The sequence below is a fragment of the Toxotes jaculatrix genome, chromosome 15 (genome assembly GCF_017976425.1).
Source record: "Toxotes jaculatrix isolate fToxJac2 chromosome 15, fToxJac2.pri, whole genome shotgun sequence".
Classification (NCBI taxonomy): domain Eukaryota; kingdom Metazoa; phylum Chordata; class Actinopteri; family Toxotidae; genus Toxotes; species Toxotes jaculatrix.
In genome coordinates this window covers 25,417,424-25,439,413 of record NC_054408.1, presented here as the reverse complement: position 1 = coordinate 25,439,413, position 21,990 = coordinate 25,417,424, and the positions used below count along the sequence as shown (strand labels likewise).

The 21,990-nt window shown below is 39.2% G+C and overlaps 3 protein-coding genes across 3 annotated transcripts; all 3 read left to right on the top strand.

Annotated features, from left to right (window-relative positions):
• The first annotated feature begins 11,155 nt into the window (after window positions 1-11,155).
• LOC121193938 (olfactory receptor 4D6-like) lies at window positions 11,156-12,082 on the top strand. The gene has a single exon (XM_041056368.1). It carries the CDS (start codon window positions 11,156-11,158, stop codon window positions 12,080-12,082), a length of 927 nt encoding a protein of 308 aa, XP_040912302.1.
• A 2,564-nt stretch (window positions 12,083-14,646) lies between these two features.
• On the top strand, window positions 14,647-15,195 carry LOC121193937 (olfactory receptor 4N2-like). The gene has a single exon (XM_041056366.1). The coding sequence runs from the start codon at window positions 14,647-14,649 to the stop codon at window positions 15,193-15,195; it is 549 nt and encodes a 182-aa protein (XP_040912300.1).
• A 4,083-nt stretch (window positions 15,196-19,278) lies between these two features.
• On the top strand, window positions 19,279-20,220 carry LOC121194598 (olfactory receptor 11A1-like). The gene has a single exon (XM_041057547.1). The coding sequence runs from the start codon at window positions 19,294-19,296 to the stop codon at window positions 20,218-20,220; it is 927 nt and encodes a 308-aa protein (XP_040913481.1). The 5' UTR covers window positions 19,279-19,293.
• Window positions 20,221-21,990: the final 1,770 nt, after the last annotated feature.

The window sequence follows — 21,990 nt, the reverse complement described above, 5'->3', positions numbered from 1 at the left end:
AACCTCCCAAAACCAAACAAACTTGAGTTTGAAACATGGAATGCCATTCCCGACACATGGACATGGAAAAGTATGCATTTGGAGCCCTGTCCACATACCTATGCGAGCAGGTTTTTTTCAGCATGAACTACATACACATCCTGTGTGAAGATGAAAGTCACATCTTACAGCCCTGATATAGATAAGCTCTGCAGTGATATTCAGGAAAAGAAATCACATTAGGTGAAAAAGCCATAATTTACATTGGACCCTGAACTGATGTAGTTATGAAGCTTAGCGAAAGTTCAGTCAGGAAGACTACATCTTTGTGCATGCCTTCTTAGTCAAGTTCAGTGTCCCGCTAATTCCAAGTGCCACCACCTCTCTCCTGCCCTCATCCAATGACAAACTGACATGCTCACCTCTAGCCAATCACTTATCTGTCAAACTTTAAATGTGCTCTCCTTCTCTGCTGTCATTCAGCTGTTCGTTCAGCAATGCTATGCTCATCAACCCGCCTCCACCTCAACGTCAGGTGCTGGCCATCTCCAATCAAACGCTCCACTCCGCAGCCCATTGTCATCACCACCCGTGTCTGGGCTCCAGAGAGGAGGGACCAAATCATCAAGATCGCATCTCATGGGGATCTGCTTCCTGCCGGGGTCTAAGCACCAAAAGTCTTTTCTACCTATATTCAATAAATCCTTTTAAACTTTCTCATTCCTTTTGTTCCTTGTAGTCTCTTCTGATTGAAATGTTTTATGTTCAGGCTCTACGGTTGATAGCTGTACATGACTGAGAAAAAAAAAGAGGAGGATGATGGGACACATAAACTGGCTGATTTTTATGTTTGCTCTTTCTAATATGCTGCTGCTATATTAGAAAGAGCTGCTATATATATGCTATATTTATTGTTTTTGTTTTTTTTTTACAGTGTGATGCTCTTTATTTTATTAATTTCACACAAATAAGGCACATAAGACATGCCCATGCTTTCTTTTTTTTATTGTTTATAACTGTTTGGTGTTTTCCTTTGTCACAAACAGCAACTGTGTATTGTTTTCTTTCTTTCTATAATTTCATAAATGCAAGAAACTACAATTCTTTTATATCTAGCATAACTGGATATAAACCTTTATATGCCACCTATATCTATCTTCATTTTAGGGGTCAAATAGGTTTTATTGCTCCATGTGAATTTTATTCGGTGGGAAAGGAGCCAAAATGGCTCTTGATTCTGGCTCTGATGTTGAAGGTTACAGACCCCTGGTCCAAGAACACAAGGTCTTTAAGTATCAAAAATAATCATTTTCTCTGGAGCCACAAAAACAGGGAACTGTAAATATGAGTTACTCAACATGATTGGAGAGCAAACTCAGACTTGACAAGGTTGAAGAAAAAGATAGAATAACTGCAGCAAACTAATCAGTCATGAACCATAAGCAGGCTCAAGATCCTCTTTACTGTTTCCATAATGAACAGTGACAGTAAAATGACTGTACATTATTCATCTGTGTTAATACATCAGATGATTTTGGCTGAACACAGCAACCTTCTGAGGTGTTTGGAAATTTTTTTTCATTTTCAGTCAGTGAATTAAACAAAGGATGATACAAAATTATTAGTAGCGTCATTATTAAACAAGCAGTTTTTGGAAAGTTGGATTCAACTCGAGCTATACTGGCACCATATAGACTTAAAAAGAAGAAACTGCTTAAAACAAACACACCAAACATAATAATGAATGTTGATCTCACACATTGAAGCTGGTAAATTGAATTGTTGCAAAATATTAAAGTAAAGTAAATAAAGTAAATAAAGTAAATTTAAACAGTTTAGCTTCAGCACACACTATTGCAGGGACTGAAATATGTAAAGCAGGTAGAGTCCAAGCTAAAAGCAGCAAAATAGTCACAGTGGTTTTTCTCATGATAGTTGGATATTGCAGAGGTTTACATATAGACACATACCTGTCATAGGCCATGGCTGACAACAGTAAGAATTCTGAGGTGCCTAAATAATAAATTACAAGCAACTGAAAGATACAGGCTGAATATGATATGATCTGTTTTTCTGACAAAAAGTCAGTCAGAAGCTTTGGGTAAATATTAGTGCTGTAAAGGACACAGTTCAGTAGCAAAGCTGCAATGAAAATGTACATCGGCTCATGGAGGTTTCTGTGAATCACGATAAGGTACACTATAGTAGAATTACTGCAGATTATTAGAATATAAACTGTAAATATAATCAGAAAATAAACATATCTGTATTTGTTAACTTCCACATACCCCATGTATGTAAAATTTAACTCATCATCCATGAATGTTTTCTCAAACTAAATGTTCAGTAATAAAACAGGGAGTTTTGAATTCTTTTTGGGATATGTGTTATATATTATATTATGGAATGTCTGGTTATAGTTTCTTTTGGGTGTTTTTCAGCAAAAGTTGAAAGTCAGATTATTCTGTTTCTTGTTTGGTTCTAAAGCTCTATAGTAGACTTCTGGTTCATTTTGTTGTTGTGTACACCTGTTTTGATTCTTGAGGATTTTAGTATTCCTGGGTTTAGTTTTTAGTCCTTTTTTTCCTGGGTTTGCTCTTTATTTTCAGTATTGTTTGGGAAGCCTTGTCACTCTTTTTTTGGTTTCTGAAGTTTGGTTTAGTATTTTCCTGCTTTATTTCTGACAAATCCTAGCCCTTGTGTATCTTGTCTTGCTCTACTTCCTGTCATTGTCTAGTTTCTCTCCTTTTGTGATTATCCGCCCCGCCCTAATTGGTTTCACCTTTTGCTTGCTACCCTTGTGTATCTAAGTCTTGTGATTCCCTTGTCCACCTGTCAGTTCATCTGTTTCGGTACTTGTGTCTGTTTCTGAGGTTGCACCTGAGTGTGTGTGTCCGTTCCTGAGTCTTCATCTGAGTCTGTTTGTACCCAAGTCTGTCCCAGTATTTGTTCCGAGTCTGTTCCTGCCTTGCTCCCCCTAGTCTACTCCCCATGTTCTTTCCTGTACCTGTGCCTTGTGTTTTCCCCCTCATAGACTTACCTTGGTTACCTTTTTCTCTTAAGGACTTTTGGAGTTTCCCTTGTGTTTTATGTTTCCTGCCTTTTTTCCCTCCTTTGTGGATGATTTTTATTTGTTTGAGTTTTGTTCTCTGGCCCTGGACTCTTCCAGTGATTCTGTGTTTAATTAAAAGACTTTGGTAACACTTTATCAATCATTCATAAGACATTTATAAGCTATTAGTAGATATTAGTAGATAGTTAACTAATCATGAACAAAACACATATAATTTGTAAATGATTATTAAATCATTTATTACTTAAGTTACAAGACGTTTATAAGGTATTAGTAGATATTGAACTAATCATAAATAAACCATTTGCGCACACAGGCCAAGGAAAAAGATGATGCACAATCCAGAAAAATAGAGGAGTTGACCTAAGCAAAGGAGGCCCTGTTGGCAGAACAAACAAACAATTTTTAATCTGTATTTGTGTTTTGAATGTGAGGGCTGTTGAAAAGCATTTCATTGTTATTGCTATATGTGATGAAAAAGTCTACAAATCTTTACCAAACATTATTAGATATTTGTTAATGATGAATATGGTTCACTTTAGATTAAGGGACATAAGAACATCTGCAAATGATTTATAGATGTTTTATGAATGTCTAATAAATAATTTGTTTCAATATGAAAGGACAAGTTAGTAATTGCTTCGTATCTGTATTTATTAAAGCCAGTACGACTGTGAGGAACCTTGGAGTTATTTTTGATCAGGATTTGTCCTTTAACTCACACATAAAACAAGTCTCTAGGACTGCCTTCCTTCACCTGCGCAATATCAGTAAGATTAGGAACATTCTGTCGCAGAGTGATGCTGAAAAATTAGTCCATGCTTTTGTTACTTCTGGGCTGGACTACTGTAATTCCCTATTATCAGGATGTCCAGTTAACTCTCTAAAAAGCCTCCAGTTGATCCAAAATGCTGCAGCGAGAGTACTGACTGGAATTAGCAAGAGAGATCATACTACTCCTGTATTTACTTCTCTTCATTGGCTTCCTGTAAAATCCAGTGTTACGTGCCAGGCTAGATTGTTTGTGTGTGTGTTCTTTTTTCTTTCCTGGTTTTCCTTCTCTATCCTGGTTTTTCTCTCCTCCCCTGTTTGTTTTCTAGGTGCCGCCTAGGTGATTCGTGTCCACCTGTGATTGGCTGCCTTCGTCCAGGACCTTGGAATAAAAGGACCAGGCTCGCAGAGTATCACCATCACCTCTCTTTGTTTTCTCCCTGCTGCCTGTATGCTGAAGTAGGGAACTTTGATTTACTGTTTCTTATAAAGAGGTATGTGGAGGGAGGTTGAGAACATTAGGTGAATTGGGGTACCCTCTACATTATTTCACACACCTAGATTCCTTTAGCGGTTGGTGCCACCCCCTGTATTGGTTTTGGTTAAATCCCCTTTTATTTAGAGAAGCTAGTTAGACCTTTTTTTTGGATCTGCTTTTTAGAGGTAGGGGTAGTTAGGCCTGGTTTTGTTTTATTGGTTTCATTTATTTGGCACAACCTCATTTTGCTCATCCTCCCCCACAGTGTTGTAACCCCTCTGTGATGTGAGAGCGAATTGGATTAAAAATAATTTTGCATTGTTCACTGCTCTGACTCTCTCAGTTTTCGTTGTTCTGTTGTGGCCATCCTACTTCCCCTTGGGGACGTAACATCCAGAATTGATTTTAAAATCCTTCTCCTTACATGCCCTCAATGGCCAGGCTCCTTCATATCTCAAAGAGCTGATAGTACCATATTATCCCAACAGATTGCTTCGTTCCCAGAATGCAGGTTTGCTTATGGTTCCCAAAATCTCTAAAAGTAGAATGGGAGGCCGAGCCTTTAGCAATCAGGCCCCTCTCCTGTGGAACCAACTGCCAGTTTGGGTTCGGGAAGCAGACACCCTCTCTAATTTTAAAACGAAGCTTAAAACCTTTTTATTTGACAAAGCCTATAATTAGTTTTAGTTACAGTCCTAGTTATTATAACTAAACTTATAGTTAGTCACAATTATCTCTATAGACACTTACATTTAAGGATATAGCCCTTAGTAGGGCTGGCTCAGGCAACTGAGTCATCCCCTAGTTATGCTGCTATAGGCCTAGGCTGCTGGGGGACATCCCATGATCTACTGCGCACTTCTTCTTTCTCTTTCTCTCCTCAGACCCACTCTCACATTAATTAGCCTTTATTACATGTCATTAACTCTGTGTCCTCTCTGTCCCGTAGTCCTGTGTTTGTTTCTCTCTGGTCTCTCTTTCTCTGTACCTTTCTGCAGGTATCTCTGGCTCCAGAGCTGCATGTTCTATGGTCCTGGCTCCACCCACCTGCTGCTGTTTATTGTTTACAATGATCCATTTCACATTTCACCAACACATGTTTAATGTTCCATTCTGCTACAGATAAATATTGGATTAATATTCTTTGCAGACTGTAATGTAAATAATTACCAGTCATGACAGCTTTTTGCCTCTGTGCTCTGTTTCCTATCATAACTGTAATCTGATGAGCATACATTATCCACTAACTGTTCACTAACTGTAATGTAAACGCTGACCCTCTAACATTGTCCATTGTTTATATTATGCTGCATGTCCTTCTCCTCCTCTCCTCCATTCCTAGCTGTCCTGTCTTCCTCCTTTTCCTCCTTTCACCCAGCCTGGCCATCAGCAGGAGGGTCCCCCATATGAGCCAGGTTCTGCTCAAGGTTTCTTCCTGTTAAAAGGGAGTTTTTCCTTGCCACTGTCGCCTTAAGTGCTTGCTCTGGGGTCAGGCTCTGGGTCTCTGTAAAGCGCTTTGAGACAATTTTGATTGTGGAAGGCTCTATATAAATAAAATTGAATTGAATTGAATTAAATAAGAGGTGAGTAAAAGGTCCACAAATCATTTATAAACATTAACAGACATTTGTAAATAATGAATAGTATTCACTTTATATTAAGGGACATCTGCAAATGATTTATAGATTTTTTTTTTTTAATGAATGTCTCACAAATCATCTGTTAAACATGAATAAACAAATGGTAGTACAGTGGGTTTTTTAACACATCTACACTATTTCACCAATAATTTACAAATAAGGTTGATCATATTGAAAATTAGTTGATGATGAATAAATCATGTATAAACAATGTTGACACCGCATTTTTAATAATGTCTAAATCATATATAAATGTTGTACAAATTTAGTTATAAATGGTTTTATAATATTTACAAATGTCTATAAATGATTTATTCATTAGTTCAATATCTACTAATAGCTTATCAATGTCTTGTAACCTAAGTAATAAATGATTTAATAATCATTTTTCAAATTATATAAGTGTTTTTTCATGATTAGTTAACTATCTACTAATAGCTTATAAATGTCTTATAAATGATTGTTATTCTGAAGTGTTACCAAGACTTTTAGTTTACTCATCTGTTTGTCCTGGGGTTTCTGCATTTGGGTGCAGAAACCCCATGACGGCAATAAACCAATCTTGCCACCTTATTTTGCTCGCCTCTGTTTTAGTGGGAACAATGAGTCTGTGTTTTTGATGCGCACAGGCGGTTGATGCGCGGATTCACTGTGGAAAGGAATAAACGCAGATCATCCTCTACCCGCAGCCGTGACCGGTACTTGCTTTTAATTATTGTCAATGCGGAAAACCCGCACTCACACAAGTAAGTGGAGGTGAAGGGGATGAACACCTTTACAGCCTTTTTGGTGAGGTGAGGGAACTCGGTCTCCACAGACAGCCAGAAGTGTGCAAGTGACACCTCACTCATCTTTTGTTTCAAGTCCATATTAGCCCTGTGAGACCTGAACTATGAAAGAATGGTCAGAAAATTCTAATTTTTCAAATATGAACTCTTTATTTGTCCCTTTGACAAAATGTAAAAAAAAAAAATTAAAAAAAAAAAATTCTAAGTATATTTTTTGTTTGTATCACACATGTCAAAACATTTAGAAAAGTGAGGAGTGTCTACCAGGAGTCAGTATACGAGCATAAGAGTTCATCTAAAAGGGTTAAATGCAAAGTTTATGCTTGATGGTGATGCAATGAGTCCCAGAAATGTGGGTATCATATATGATACGTACGGGCTCACAGGGTTAGAGTTCAGCTCGACAAGGGCCTCCTCCTCTTGCAAGGTCAGTCCATCACGGGGTGTCACTGGGAAAGAAAACGGATTTCTCACCCACTGATTTGCCAAGGTCTCCTCCCCAAAATAGTCTCCAAACTGCTCACGCAACCCCTTCAAATGTTCAATGACCACTTGTTGCACACAGTCCAGTTGCAGTCCTGTCTTCTCCACAACATCCTCCAAGGTTGGGAACATTTCCACCGAGCCCCGTTCAACACGAGCACACCACAGATCCAACTTTTTCCTGAATGCAGAGACTTGATCATGTGCCAAAAAGACATGGCACTCTTTGCCTTGCAAAGAGGTGTTTAGTGTGTTTATCCGGTCGAAGATATCCGACAGATAGGCCAGCATTGCAACCCACTTTGCGTCCTCCATATGCTTCACCAGTGGGGAGTTGATTTCGGCGAGGAACATGTGGACTTCCTCGCGCAGATCACACAAGCTGGTGAGGACCTTGCCCCGCGACAGCCACCGGACCTTGGAGTGTAGGAGCAGCTGATGGAAGTGAGCGCCCATCTCATTGCAGAGGGTGGAGAAGAGACGGGCATTCATAGCACGTGATTTAATTAGGTTGACAATTTTTACTGCCTCATCCAGGACCGCACGCAGCTCTTTGGGCATCCTCTTGGTCGCCAAAGCCTGGCGATGGATGATACAGTGCGAGCGGGTGCAACCGCTTGCACCTGTTTCACCAGACCGCTGTGGCGGCCTGTCATTGCCCTTGCGCCATCAGTACATATTCCACAACAGCGGCTCCAGTCAATATGATTTTCCTGAATGAAGTCATTCAAAGCCTTGAAAATTTCTGCGGCTGTAGTGCGAGCCGGCAGAGGATGGCAAAATAGAAACTCCTCCTGGACACCGAGCTCTTTAATAAAGCGTACATACACCATTAGCTGTGCACAGTTAGCAACATCAGTGGACTCGTCCAGTTGAATGGAGAAGAAAGGGCTCTCACGGATAGCGTCCAGCACCTGTTCTTTCACATCAGCTGCCATGTCAGAGATGCGGCGCTGGATGGTGTTGTCAGACATCGGGATGGCATCCAGCTTGGCAGCAGTAGCTTCACCCATTAGTGCCGAACACATATCTTTAGCAGCAGGGAGGAGCAATGTCTCACCAATGTTGTGGGCTTTCACCGCCTTCGCAATGCGTAACGCTACGCGGTACGATGCTTCAGTTGCCTTGGTAGTCACAGTGCCAAACGCCTCAATGACTTTCTTCTGTGACCGCAATTCATTAAGTTTTCGATCAAAAAACTCCCGCGGCTTGGTCGTTAAACTTTGGTGCTTTGTTTCGATATGACGCCGGAGTTTACATGGTCGCATACTGTCGTTAGCTAGCACCTCTTTGCAGATAACACACTGTGGCAGCGGAGCATCGTCAGGACCAATATACGAAAAGCCAAACTTTAAATAATCAGGGTCATACTTTCTCCGTTTTCTGCTCGCCCCAGACTCTGTGCCCTCTCTCACTTTCACTTGAGAGACTAAAAATCGATCCATTTTGCCCCTCGATGTTTACACTCTTTTTCTGTCTTTTCAGGTTTATTTTTTCCCTCGCCGCGCCTCCCCTGAATCCCTCTGGCGTCCCCCAGGGGACACTCACACTTTGAAAACCGCTGGCCTAAATAACTGGAACTGAAAGAGGAAATTCTGAGAAATCCTTCCTCTGCAGACAGCTCGACTGTCCATGACTGACAAACAAAGCAGCAACTGATAAAAAACTGAAAAAAAAAAACTACATTGTTCAAACTGAAATGCTAACAAATATCTTTACACCATAGGAAAGAAATACTTATATTTAACATCTTCACAATATAAGAAGGTGATATTCTTATATTAAAATAATCATTATTGTACCATTATTATTACAGAAAAAAGTAAATTAGCATCACTAACACCGCTGTTACTGTAGCATCACTTTGAATAAATTAGATGACTTTGGTTTGACAGAACAACCTCTTCAGGTGTTTAGATATTTCTTTCATTTTTAGTCCATATATAATCGGATTGAAGAGAGGATGATACAGATTCGTCTGTAAAGTTATAATTAAATGTGCAGTTTTTGGAAAATCAGACCCCAGTCGAACTATAATAACATATGCACATAAACAGAAGAAGCTGATTAAAACCATCAGGTGAGGTAAAACAGTTAAAGTCTGTGGAAAAGTTCTTATTAGGCTACTTTAGCCTCCATGGATCTCATTAAACTCTCCACTAAAATAGATTCTATTGTGTAAAGAACTTCCTCAAACCCTGGAGGCCTGAAGTCACAGCATTGTTTGACCTCTTTTACTTTTATTTACTTTACTTTTATTTGCCTCGTTATACAACACTACACTTTATTACACTAAACTGCATCACTATGGTAATAAGTTTATATTTTTTCTACCAACTGCTGTTCTCTTTTGTTGAAAATAATGTAAACTATAGAAACAGTAACTACGTCCACGTCAAATGAACAATATCAAATGGACAATACATGCGTCCAGCTTTTCTCAAGGTCAAATAGGATTGTTCCCAAAGAAACCAGAAGATGGCAAACTCTTTCAATCCATGAACTAAATAGATTGTTGTGGCGAGTCCAACAGCGTGCACAAAGACTAGAAGAGCACTTTTTCACATAGAGAATCATTCCGACACATTTTGTAGTTTATTTGACACAATGAGAGAGAGGACCTTAGGTAACAAACCTGCAAATATCTGCATCTGCGAAATGTTGAGGATAAGACAAAGAGTTTCAGAACTTCTCTCCATTGTGATCCTTGATCAAGTACAGCAACAAATGGGTGGTGTGTAGCATGGCCCATGATCATCCACAAAAAACAAACCCAAATTCTGGCATCTAATGGTTGGTATGGCCACCTCACACAGATAAATACCAGGACTGTTCTGCACAATAATCCTCACTTTGACATTAAGAAGCTCATCAGATGAACAGAGACTCTCAAGCATCATCATGTCGCAGAGTCATGTTGCTGGTAACCAAGTTGACGTGAACAGTAGGTATATTTCTTTGAAATATCACATCATTGTTCATTGATTCTTTCTGTGTTACCATTATTTCCTTAATTCTCAACCAACAGTCACAAGATCTTAAGCCCAGAGTTTCCCCTCTTCCTGCTGATGAAAGTGCCGTGCAGTCCACACAGGTGAGGTGCTGAAGCAGCATGTTCAGCTTCAGGACAACATGATTCACACTCCAAAACCAGAGCTAATGCCACCAGGGATTAAAACATGGGGTCGTTGCTGCACTGGGTGAAAATTTTAATTGGTAATTTTAACTGCTATGACTATGGAAACATGAAAAGGTCATGTCAGCTACAACCACTACACATTTCAGTGGACTGATTCACATGAGTGAGAGAGAAAGCACCTGATCTATGCTAAAATCTGCACATGTAAAGGTGACTGAATTAACTGCCACTTGTGCAGCTAATTTCATCAGTAAAAGTGCTCAGGAAACTGGAACATCTCTACCCGAACAAATGTTCCTTCTAGTTCAGTCTCCATATGGGATGCATTTTGCTTCTGACAGCTTTATTGGCCTTTTACAGAGGGACATATCTGTCTCAAGAAATAGTCCCTGCTCGTATCCCAAATGAAATGGTACCAATTGATGCAGTATGAGCAAGAAGCTAAGTGAGAGTAAGAATTGATGCAAAAACAGATCTAAGTGCAACAGTGGATTCAGGCCTCCAGAGTTTGATAAAGATGTTTACATGTTCCTCACTTGAAGTGGAAAGTTTAATGAGATCCATGGAGGATGACACTGTCTGATAAAAACATTTCAAAGGCTCCCACTGTTAACTCTGTGAATTTTAGACATGAGTGTACATTGAGAGCTTTTCAAGGTCAGGTAACTGTGAATAATGGATACCACTACAGGAGACATGTTACTGCAATCTTCAAAGTGACACCTTTCTTCAGGTTTTATTCACATATTCCTGTTATATTATCAGACTATTTCAATAATCAGTTTTCCATATCTGACTTTCTTAATGGATGAAGAATTAAATGTAACATATATAACTCTTGGTGGGCTTGTGGAGGTTCACAAACACAGATACCTTTATTTTATGATTATTTTTATAGCATATGTTCTAATAATCTGCAGTAATACTACTATTGTGTACCTGATCTGGATTCACCAAAACCTCCATGAGCCTATGTATATTTTCATTGCAGCTTTGTTAATTAACTCTGTTCTTTACAGCACTAATATCTACCCAAAGCTTCTGATGGACATTTTATCTGAAAAACAGATCATATCTTATCAAGCTTGTCTTTGTCAGTATTATATGTTTTACTCTTTAGGCGGTTCAGAGTTCTCACTGTTGTCAGCCATGGCCTATGACAGGTATGTGTCTATATTTAAACCTCTGCAATATCCAACTATCATGAGAAAAACCACTGTCTGTATCATTCTGGCTTTAGCTTGGCTTTTTCCTGCTTGTCATTTTGTGTCAACAGTAACAATGAGCGCTAATCAAAAGCTCTGTCACTTTACTTTGAGAGTAATTCTTTGTAATAACGCAATTTACAAACTTCACTGTGTGAGCTCAAGAGCAATATATATATTTGGTGTGTTCAATTTGCTAAATGTTGCACTTATTCCTGTGCTCTTTATAATTTTTACATACACAAAAATATTTATTATAACCTATCGAAGCAGCAAAGAAGTCAGGAAAAAAGCTGCAGAGACCTGTTTACCTCACCTGCTGGTTGTAATTAACTATTCCTTACTGTCCACTTACAATGTTATTATTGTTCGACTAGAATCTGATATTCCCACAATTGCTCTTTTAATAATGACTTTACAAGGAGTTATATATAATCCTCTCTTTAATCCAATCATATACGGACTTAAAATGAGAGAAATCTCTAAACACCTCAAGCGTTTGTTAAGTCGAGACACAATGAACTGATGTCATGAAGATTGATGAGTTCCTCTGTAATAACAACAAAGAGATGTGATTTCTCTGATCTGATCCTTAGAAAGTATTGAATGTTAGGATGTCCTCTTATAACTGACATGCAACTTGACATGACTACTATCTTTATATGCAGCATTCAAGTTTGACATAACATCCACAATCAGTCATAATGAGAGTTTTTGTCATGACTAGCCCCTAAGGGGGCTGATTTTGGAACTCTAGTTTAAGCTTTGGTTATAGTTCCTGTTTTATTTTGAAATTTCTGCCCTTGTGTATCTGGTCTTGTTGTACTTCCTGTCTTTGTCTTGTTTCCCGCTTTTGTCATTGTTTTCCCCGCCCTAATTGGTTCCACCTGTCCCCCTTACCTGTGTGTGTATATATAGTCTGCGTTTCCCTTTGTCCAGTGTCAGTTCGTTTTTGTCTCATGTTTCGTCCCATGCTTTTGTCTCATACCTTTGCCACGTCTCGTTCCTCGTCTTGCCTCTCGTATTGTTTCCCCAGTCAGGTTGTGTATTTATTTGTTACTTTGTTTCTTGTTTTGTTCCTGGTTTAGTCATTTTCCTCGTAAGAGAGATTTTGTGTTCTAGTTTTGGTAACTTTTGTTTTAGTGCCTTTTTCCCCTTAATGGGTGATCTTTTGTTTGTTACTTTGTCCAGTTAGTCTTCCTCCTCCTCAGTGAGTGATTTTCTGTTTGTTACTTTGTTTGAATAAATAACTGTTATTTTTGATCTGAGGGGTCTTGCATTTGGGTCCAAGTCCTTGCCTTCCTAAAGCCGTGACAGTTTTGTGAGAACTAGCATAACATGAAGGATAGGAACATTCAAAGGACCTCTTTGTGGAGGGAGTCTCTTTGGGACCTAACTATTCTCAAGCAAGAAAGTTTTTTTTTGACTTGTGGATTTATGATCTCAACTCTAAAGTAGAAATCTACATATTTATGCACACATAGTACACGAATCTGTGAGGTAACTGTAGTACTGCTGCATTCGTTTGTAGGACAGTCGTCATCATTGCAAGGTAGTTGACCCTTACAGCCATTAACCAACTCATAGCCCATCATAGCTATGAGTCATCTGTGCATTTCCGCATTTCGAATCACCTAACTGTCACTGCTGTGAGTGACCTGAATCCCCAATCACCAGCCAAGTGATTCCAGACCACAGCTCCCAGCTGTGTGCAGCTGATAAACCAGTACCATCAGACAGCTGTCTGTTGACTTCTGATCTGGACTTTGATGCTGATACTGCTGATGCTGGAGTGATCTGAATATGGACATATGGATGAATTATGCATCCTATTGCCATGGATCAATCACATCAGGTTTACAAAAGTATCAGGAAAGTCATTGATTAGCTTTGCCCCTTGGGTTTTCGCATCTTAGTGACTGTTTCCTCGTGTCCTTGTGATGCCCGACTGCCAGGAAAGCTCCATGAAGTCTTTTATTACAAAGGTGCCAACTTCACATGTAGAACCACAGCAGATCAGATCCATTAAGGCTGCCTGAAGCATCACTCTAGGAGCTGGAATGGTCAGACAGTCCAATGTAGCAGGCCCTGATCCCATTACTCCCAGATGTCTATTGTAGGAGTGGTGAGATTCAGCCCTACCACATATGGCCTACCCAGAGGCTGAAGACATAAGGGCATTGTCCATACCAAAAAGACGAGGTTTGTGATTTAAGATTAGTTACTCATTTCGGTTCAGTTTGTCCTGCACTGTTCTTGCCTGTTTTTGTCTTCTTTGGTACTCAAAGCTGCTTCGTAATTCAGTGACCACATAATAAAAACATCTTTTATGAATTTTGGTGGACTGGACATTGCTTCAGAATTCTAACTGGACCTTCTGTAGCTGCTGTTGGCCAGCAACTGACTTAATACTTTAGTCAGAAGTAACAATACAGAATAATGTTACAATGAAAGCTTTGTGTGAAACAGCATCTATTCAGCCCATTTCTACAGTTGTTAAGTGCCAATATCGGTATCAGTCTGGGGAAACTGTCTTATGCTATATGACACAGCATGAGGAAAAGACCAGATGAAACAAAGTCAGCTTCTATAGCTATAAACACTGAATAAAATTACATTGCTTTGCCATCATGGTTTAGGCACAGACAGAGAAGATGGAAAAAAATACTTTTGGTTTCAGGCCTCCAGAGTTGGACAAAGTTGTTGTCTTTTTGGGTGAAGGGTTTAATGAGATCCACAGAGGGTGAAGCTGTCCCATAAAAACATTTCACAGGCTCAATCTGTGAGAGATGAACACACACCAAGGTCATTTCAAAGTCAGGTAACTGCGAACGAATGAGACATTCAAATATAGTTTATAAATCTGTCTTCAAACTGAGACTTCTGTTATATCACTGTATCTTTTTAAAACACTGTCATACAATGGATGAAGAAAGAAATGTAACATATATAACTCTAAGTGGGTATTTACAAGTTGAAAAATACAGATATGTGTATTGTGTTATTATTTTTACAATATATGTTCTAATAATTTTCTGTAATTGCACCATTGTGAGCCTCATTGTGATTCACCAAAACCTCCATGAGCCTATGTACATTTTCATTGCAGCTTTGTGGCTGAACTCTGTTCTGTTCAGCACTGCGATTTACCCAAAGCTTTTGATTGACTTTTTATCTGAGCAACAGATCATATCACATCCACTGTGTCACGTTCAGTATTTTATATTTTACTCTTTAGGCGGGTCAGAGTTCTTACTGTTGTCAGCCATGGCCTATGACAGATATGTGTCTATATGTAAACCTCTGCAATATCCAACTATCATGAGAAAAACTACCATCAGTATTTTCTTGGTTTTGTCGTGGCTTGTTCCTGCTTGTCAGGTTGCAGGATCAACTATACTGAGTGCAAACAGAAAACTCTGTAACTTCACTTTGAAAGGAATTTTTTGCAACAATTCAATTCACAAACTTCACTGTGTGACTTCAAGAGCTCTGTCTGTGTATGGTGTGATTGTTTTGCTTAATATTGGGTTTTTTCCTATGCTCTACATAGTTTTTACATATATAAAGATATTTATTATATCCTATCAGAGTTGTAGAGAAGCCAAGACAAAAGCTGCACAGACCTGTTTGACCTGACTGAAAATGAAAGAAATCTCTAAACACATCAAGAGGTTGTTCTGTCATGTAAAATTATCTGTTGTAATAACACTGACAAGCAAAGATGTGATGAAAAATATTCTCAGTGGTTTCTTTTGATCATTGTTGGCCTGAACAAAGTAATGACTGAGTTATTAAAAAGACAGTTTTTATTCTCTCAGGTAATCACAAGGTTTTAATTTTCCATTCAATTAACCGTAACAAAACAGTACCTTGTCACTAGCAATGACATTCATATAAGTCTCATTATCTCTGGTTTTATTGATGAAGTTCATAATTTAACAAATAAATGTTGAAAAAAAAAGTTTAAACAATGGATTAATGTGTGGTTATTATTTAAACTTTTTACACTTGAACACAAAAATACTGATGTGCTGCCCTCCCTTACATCTTAATTTCCACCCTGCCAACAGTCTCAGTGCATTTAATATTATGTTTGCACAGTGTTCCAGTCCTCACAAATCTGACTTTAAAGTTAGAGAGTTGAAGTATGTAAACTCTTATGTCAGAATGCTTCAGCATGAATCGTGAAAACGAATCCTGGACTGTGGTGAGATGTGAAGTGCACTATACAAGTATGCCCCCCCCCAAAAAAAAATACGTTTTAAACAATTACATAACACGTCAGATTATTTTCTAAAAAAGATCAAACTGAAGTTTTGCCTCTGACACTGATGTTGTGAACTCAAGTTGTAAAAAGCAGCTTTGTGCTGCACTCTGCTGATAGCACCTTGTTAAATTAGCTTTTTTTCATGGGTTTTTATAATTCTGCTTACAGCTGGGTCAGAGTCTGTCTTCAAGTCTCCAGCTTGTTAAGGATGAGTTTACACTAGATGTAAACAATATTTATTTTCCAACTCAGTAGTCCTGTCACACACAAACATAAAATGAAAATGCCTATCATTGAATGAATGAATGTATGATGTTCAAATACAGCAAAGATGGACTGCAGCAATGTATTTTGGTTCTGATGCAATCAGGTACCAGCTCTTTGTATTCAATTCAATTCAATTCAATTTTATTTATATAGCGCCTTCCACAATCAAAATTGTCTCAAAGCGCTGTATCCACCCCCACCCAGGTCTAATCACTCCAAACACAAAATTGCACTCCCCAGGACGTTTTGTTACTTACACCTTTATCATTCTCCTTAGCACACAGAGCTCAGTCAGAGCTCTGAGTCTTTAATGTAATATGAAAAGAAACTGTAATGCATGCAGGTAAATCCAGTTACAGAGACATCCAAAACTAATATTCAACATGGTGAAATGTAAACAAAATGATCACATGACTAGAACAGAAAAAAAACAATAGAAATAATTTACAATTGATAAAGTCAGACTGAGGATATACTGTAAATAACAACAAGAATTATTATGAAGTTTGTCCCTGTAATAGTGACAAATTATTTTGAACATGTTCGTAGTGATCGCAGGGGATTTCAATCATACTAGCTTAAAGACTGTGCTCCCCAAGTTCAAACAATGTGTGGACTTCTGGACTCAGTCAGGCCACTGTTCCCACATGCTTTAAAACATCCACCATAGTACCAGTGGCAAAGAAACCAGTCGTCTCGTGCCTGAATGGCTACCGCCCCGTCTCACTAACACGATTGTGATGAAGTGCTTTGAACGGCTCGTCAAACCACACATCACAGCCAGCCTCCCTGCATCATTGGACCCCCTCCAGTTTGCATACCGTCCCAACCGTTCAACAGAGGATGCAATATCCACCACCCTGCACTCAGTCGTCACTCACTTGGACCACAAAAACACCTACGCCAGAATCCTGTACATTGATTTCAGCTCAGTGTTTAACACCATCATCCCACAGACACTAGTGGAGAAACTCCTCCTACTCGACCTGAACACCGCCACATGTCTCTGGATCCAGGACTTCCTGACTGAGAGATCACAGTCTGTACGGGTTGGAAAAAACATCTCTAAACCCGTAACGCTGAGCACCGGTTCTCCTCAAGGGTGTGTACTCAGTCCACTGCTGTTTACACTGCTGACACACGATTGTGCAGCTAGAAATGGGGCGAACCTGATCACAAAGTTTGCAGATGACACCACAGTGGTGGGACTCATCAGGGTAAACAACAAATTAATGTACAGGGAGGAAGTGGATCACCTGGTGGACTAGTGCAGACTGAATAACCTGGTGCTGAACGTGGACAAAACCAAGGAAATGATCATTGACTTCCCTAGGACTCAGCCTGGACACTTTTATGGGACAGCACTGTGGTGCAGTGGTTAGCACTGTCGCCTCACAGCAAGAGGGTTCCAGGTTCAAACCCCAGGAGTTTGCATGTTCTCCCTGTGTCTGCGTGGGTTCTCTCTGGGTACTCCAGCTTCCTCCCACAATCCCATGAGTATGTTTGTATCCCTTTATATTGACCTTCACTCTCCTGATCCCAGGAAACGCTGTCTCATTTTGTCTGCACTGCAGTTGTATGTATTGCAAAGTGACAATAAAGCCTGATTTGATTTGAAGACATGTTTGGCAAAGCAGAGAAAGGAGGAGAGAAGGAGTTAATGTCTGATAAGTTCAGTCTGACTGAGATGTTCATTTGTGATGAGATGAAATATTGATTAGTGTTATGGTGTGTGTTCATTAAAGGACAACAACAGTTTGAGGACTTCATGATCAGTGCAGATGAGAAAATGAGCTCCAGGTGGCATCAAACATCAGTAACTCTCTTCTGGTTACAGAGGAGTTTCTTTTGGCTTTACTCAGGCTGTATATGTAACCACTCTCACCCAGTCTGGCATTCTTTGAGCAAGTGCAGATCTAATTTCATGGACTCAGGCTTTGGTGTGAAGTATAGACTGTCTCTGAGGATCAGAGGTCAGACCAGATCAGACTGGGGCAGAGCAGAGGGCTGTTATCAGTGCCTCAAAGTCAATCTGTTGTTCTGGTTCCCACTGGAAGGTATTGCCTTCCTGCAGGAGAGAGATGGGGAGGACTGCCATGTCTGCAAATCCAGCAACAAACTTCTTCAAACGTCTTGGAGTATTGGCCAATCATGTACCCAGGCTTTTATGTTTTTTTAAGCCTTCTGCCCCTCACAGCTTAGTTTGTGGCCAAGGAACAATACCTCACATTGCATCAGGTGGCCTCTCTCTGAGGGCAGAAAAGGGAGCAGCACAAGAGGTTTTACAACCAAAGGACTGATGAAGAAGGTCAGGCTTTGTTTCTGCAAATGGTATGAAAGGTGACTGTCGTGCCTCACATCAGGTTTTGGCCCTGCTGTGGAAATGTAAGTCACAATGAGCTGGAGAAACGTCAGCTCCTGGGAAAGTTTCTGGACATTAGCTCCTCGAAACCTTTGGTTGGAAAACACCTTGTAAGAGTTATAACTCTAGGATTACTAAGTGATGCAGTTTGAGAAAGAGAATAATAATACTTTTCTTGACTTTACTTGCTGCGCCACAGCCGCTCTGCGACCAAGGCTGTGGTGCCCTTGAGCAAGGCACTGATCCACCCCAGCTGCCAGGGCACCCTAGTAGGCAGCCCTCTGCCCCAGAGTCTCTAATGCATGTGCATGATTTGTGTCTGTGTTTGGTTCACTTGGTCATTTTAACTGTTGAGGGACAAGAAAGGAATACATTTAAACTTAAACTTAACTTAATACAGAATAACAGTGAGATCAAAACAAAAAAAAACAAAAAAAACAAACACCATTACACCATTTCATAGCAATGGTCACTAAAATGCAATAGTATAAGACTGTCATTTAATGGGGGAAAAAGCAGCGAAAGGGGCCTGACAACACCTATGGGTTCAGGCCTCCAGAGTGTGATGTTGTTTATGTGGCAGTATCTCTTCGTGTGAAGTTTAATGAGCTCCATGGAGGGTCAGCAAGCCTGGTGAAAACTACAAAAACTGTCAGACTGTAGATGAACACACTTTCAGTGCATCTGAAAATCAGGTAGCTGTGAATGGATGAGACAGCTGAATACAGGCTGCGCGTTATTGCAGAGCTCAAAGTGAGACTTTTCTCAGGTACAATCCATTAACCTCTGCCTCTGTCTACCTGTTTTATTCATTATTGTTTATTTTCTGACAGTATTAATGGATGATGAATTAAATGTATCATATATAAGTCTTGATGGGCATGTAGAATTACATAAATTCAGATACCTTTATTTTGTGATCATGTTAACAGTGTATATTTTAATCATCTGCTGTAATTCCACCATTGTATGTCTGATCTGGATTCATAAAAACCTCCATGAGCCTATGTACATTTTCATTGCAGCTTTGTCACTGAACTCTGTTCTTTACAGCACTAATATCTACCCAAAGCTTTTGATTGACATTTTATTTGAAAAACAGATTATCTCTTTTCAAGCCTGTCTCTTTCAGTGGTTTATATATTACTCTCTGGCCACTTCAGATTTCTTACTGTTGTCAGCCATGGCCTATGACAGATATGTGTCTATATGTAACCCTCTGCACTATCCAACTATCATGAGAAAAACTACCATCAAAGTCTTTCTGGTTACAGCTTGGCTTGTTCCTGCTTGTGAGTTCGCAGTGGCAGTTGCATTGTATGCTAATATAAAACTCTGTCACTTTAATTTGAAAGGGCTGTTCTGTAACTCTTCAATTTACACACTTCAGTGTGTTCACTCAGTGGCACTGTCCATTTATGGTGTGTTTGTATTGCTGAATATTGGTCTTTTCCCTATGCTCTTCATACTTTTTACATACACCAGGATACTTATCATATCCTACAGAAGTTGTAAAAAAGTCCGTAGAAAAGCTGCACAGACCTGTTTACCTCACCTGCTGGTTTTAATCAGCTTTTCCTGTTTTATTACTTATGACGTCATTGTAGTTCGACTGGAATCAGATTTGCCAAAACTTGCCCGTTTAATAATGACTTTACAAATGATTTTGTATCATCCTCTCTTTAATCCAATTATATACGGACTGAAAATGAAAGAAATCTCTAAACACCTCAAGAGCTTCTTGTTTCATGTCAAATCACACTGATATACTGTCACTGTTAACTGATGTGATGTAGTTTCACCTGTAGTCATAAACTACTGATGTTATTTTTGTCAATTATGGATTTGTTTTTATGACTGATGGGTACAGAGTATCATCAGCTTTCATGTTAGATATTCATAGGACATTCACATTAGTATCATAGTCTCTAGTTGTATTGATGAAGTTGGTAAGATAGAAATTTTAAATGTTAAAAACCTGAACAATGTCAAGTGTTGATGGTTGATGTTTTAAGTACTAACAGCTTTGACTTTTTGTTACAGATGAAAATTCAGCTCTGTGTCATTTAAATTAATAAAATCATTTAAAAAAAGACATTAGCAGTGTTTTGTGTTCCACATCCTTGCTTGTAATGGTACAATTAATATTTTTACACATTGTAAAAATGTAAAAAATTGGCAAAAATTCAAAAGGTTTCACAGGTGTTTTTATTAAAAAAGTTTCACTTGATTTCACATCTTGCCTAATGTACTGTACTGTAATGTAATTTATAATTTTACATCTTTACAGCTTGGTATTTTTCTCTTTGGTGAATGTATTTGCTGAAGACTGACAAAGTACAGCTGTAGCTTGATTTTCACAAAGTTCAGTTGGAGAAAATCAATTAAAGGAGAAAATCCACCAATTTTGTTTAAATGCCATGATTTGTCCTACTTAGCCTGTGATAACAGTTCAATTCAATTCAATTCAATTTTATTTATATAGCGCCTTCCACAATCAAAATTGTCTCAAAGCGCTTTACAGAGACCCAGAGCCTGACCCCAGAGCAAGCACTTAAGGCGACAGTGGCAAGGAAAACTCCCTTTTAACAGGAAGAAACCTTGAGCAGAACCTGGCTCATATGGGGGACCCTCCTGCTGATGGCCAGGCTGGGTGAAAGGAGGAAAAGGAGGAAGATAGGACAGCTAGGAATGGAGGAGAGGGGGAGAAGGACATGAAGCATAATACAGACAATATGGGTCAGCATTTACATTACAGTTAGTGAACAGATTGGATAATGTGTGCTCAGCAGATTAGAATTATGAAACAGAGCACGGAGGCAAAAAGCTGTCATGACTGGTAATTATTTACATTACAGTTTGCAAAGAATATTAATCAAATATTTATCTGTAGCAGAATGGAACATTAAACATGTTAGAAATAGATGATTGTAAACAATAAACAGCAGCAGGTGGGTGGAGTCAGGACCATAGGACATGCAGCTCCGGAGCCAGAGATACGTGCAGAAAGGTACAGAGAAAGAGAGACCAGAGAGAAACAAACACAGGACTACGGGACAGAGAGGACACAGAGTTAATGACATGTAATAAAGGCTAATAAATTTGAGAGTGGGTCTGAGGAGAGAAAGAGAAAGAAGAAGAAGTGCGCAGTAAATCATGGGATGTCCCCCAGCAGCCTAGGGCTATAGCAGCATAACTAGGGGATGATTCAGTTGCCTGAGCCAGCCCTACTAAGGGCTATATCCTTAACTGTAACAGTGTCTATAGATATAATTGTGACTAACTATAAGTTTAATAAATAACTAGGACTGTAGCTACAACTAATTATAAGCTTTATCAAACAAGAAGGTTTTAAGCTTCGTTTTAAAATTAGAGAAGGTGTCTGCTTCCTGAACCCAAACTGGCAGTTGGTTCCATAGGAGAGGGGCCTGATAGCTAAAGGCTCGGCCTCCCATTCTACTTTTAGAGATTTTGGGAACCATAAGCAAACCTGCATTCTGGGAACGAAGCAATCTGTTAGGATGATATGGTACTA

Bases quoted from the DNA above. Each gene is read 5' to 3' on its own strand.
- LOC121193938 (XM_041056368.1), top strand. From the start codon at position 11,156: ATGGATGAAGAATTAAATGTAACATATATAACTCTTGGTGGGCTTGTG.
- LOC121193937 (XM_041056366.1), top strand. From the start codon at position 14,647: ATGTACATTTTCATTGCAGCTTTGTGGCTGAACTCTGTTCTGTTCAGC.
- LOC121194598 (XM_041057547.1), top strand. From the start codon at position 19,294: ATGGATGATGAATTAAATGTATCATATATAAGTCTTGATGGGCATGTA.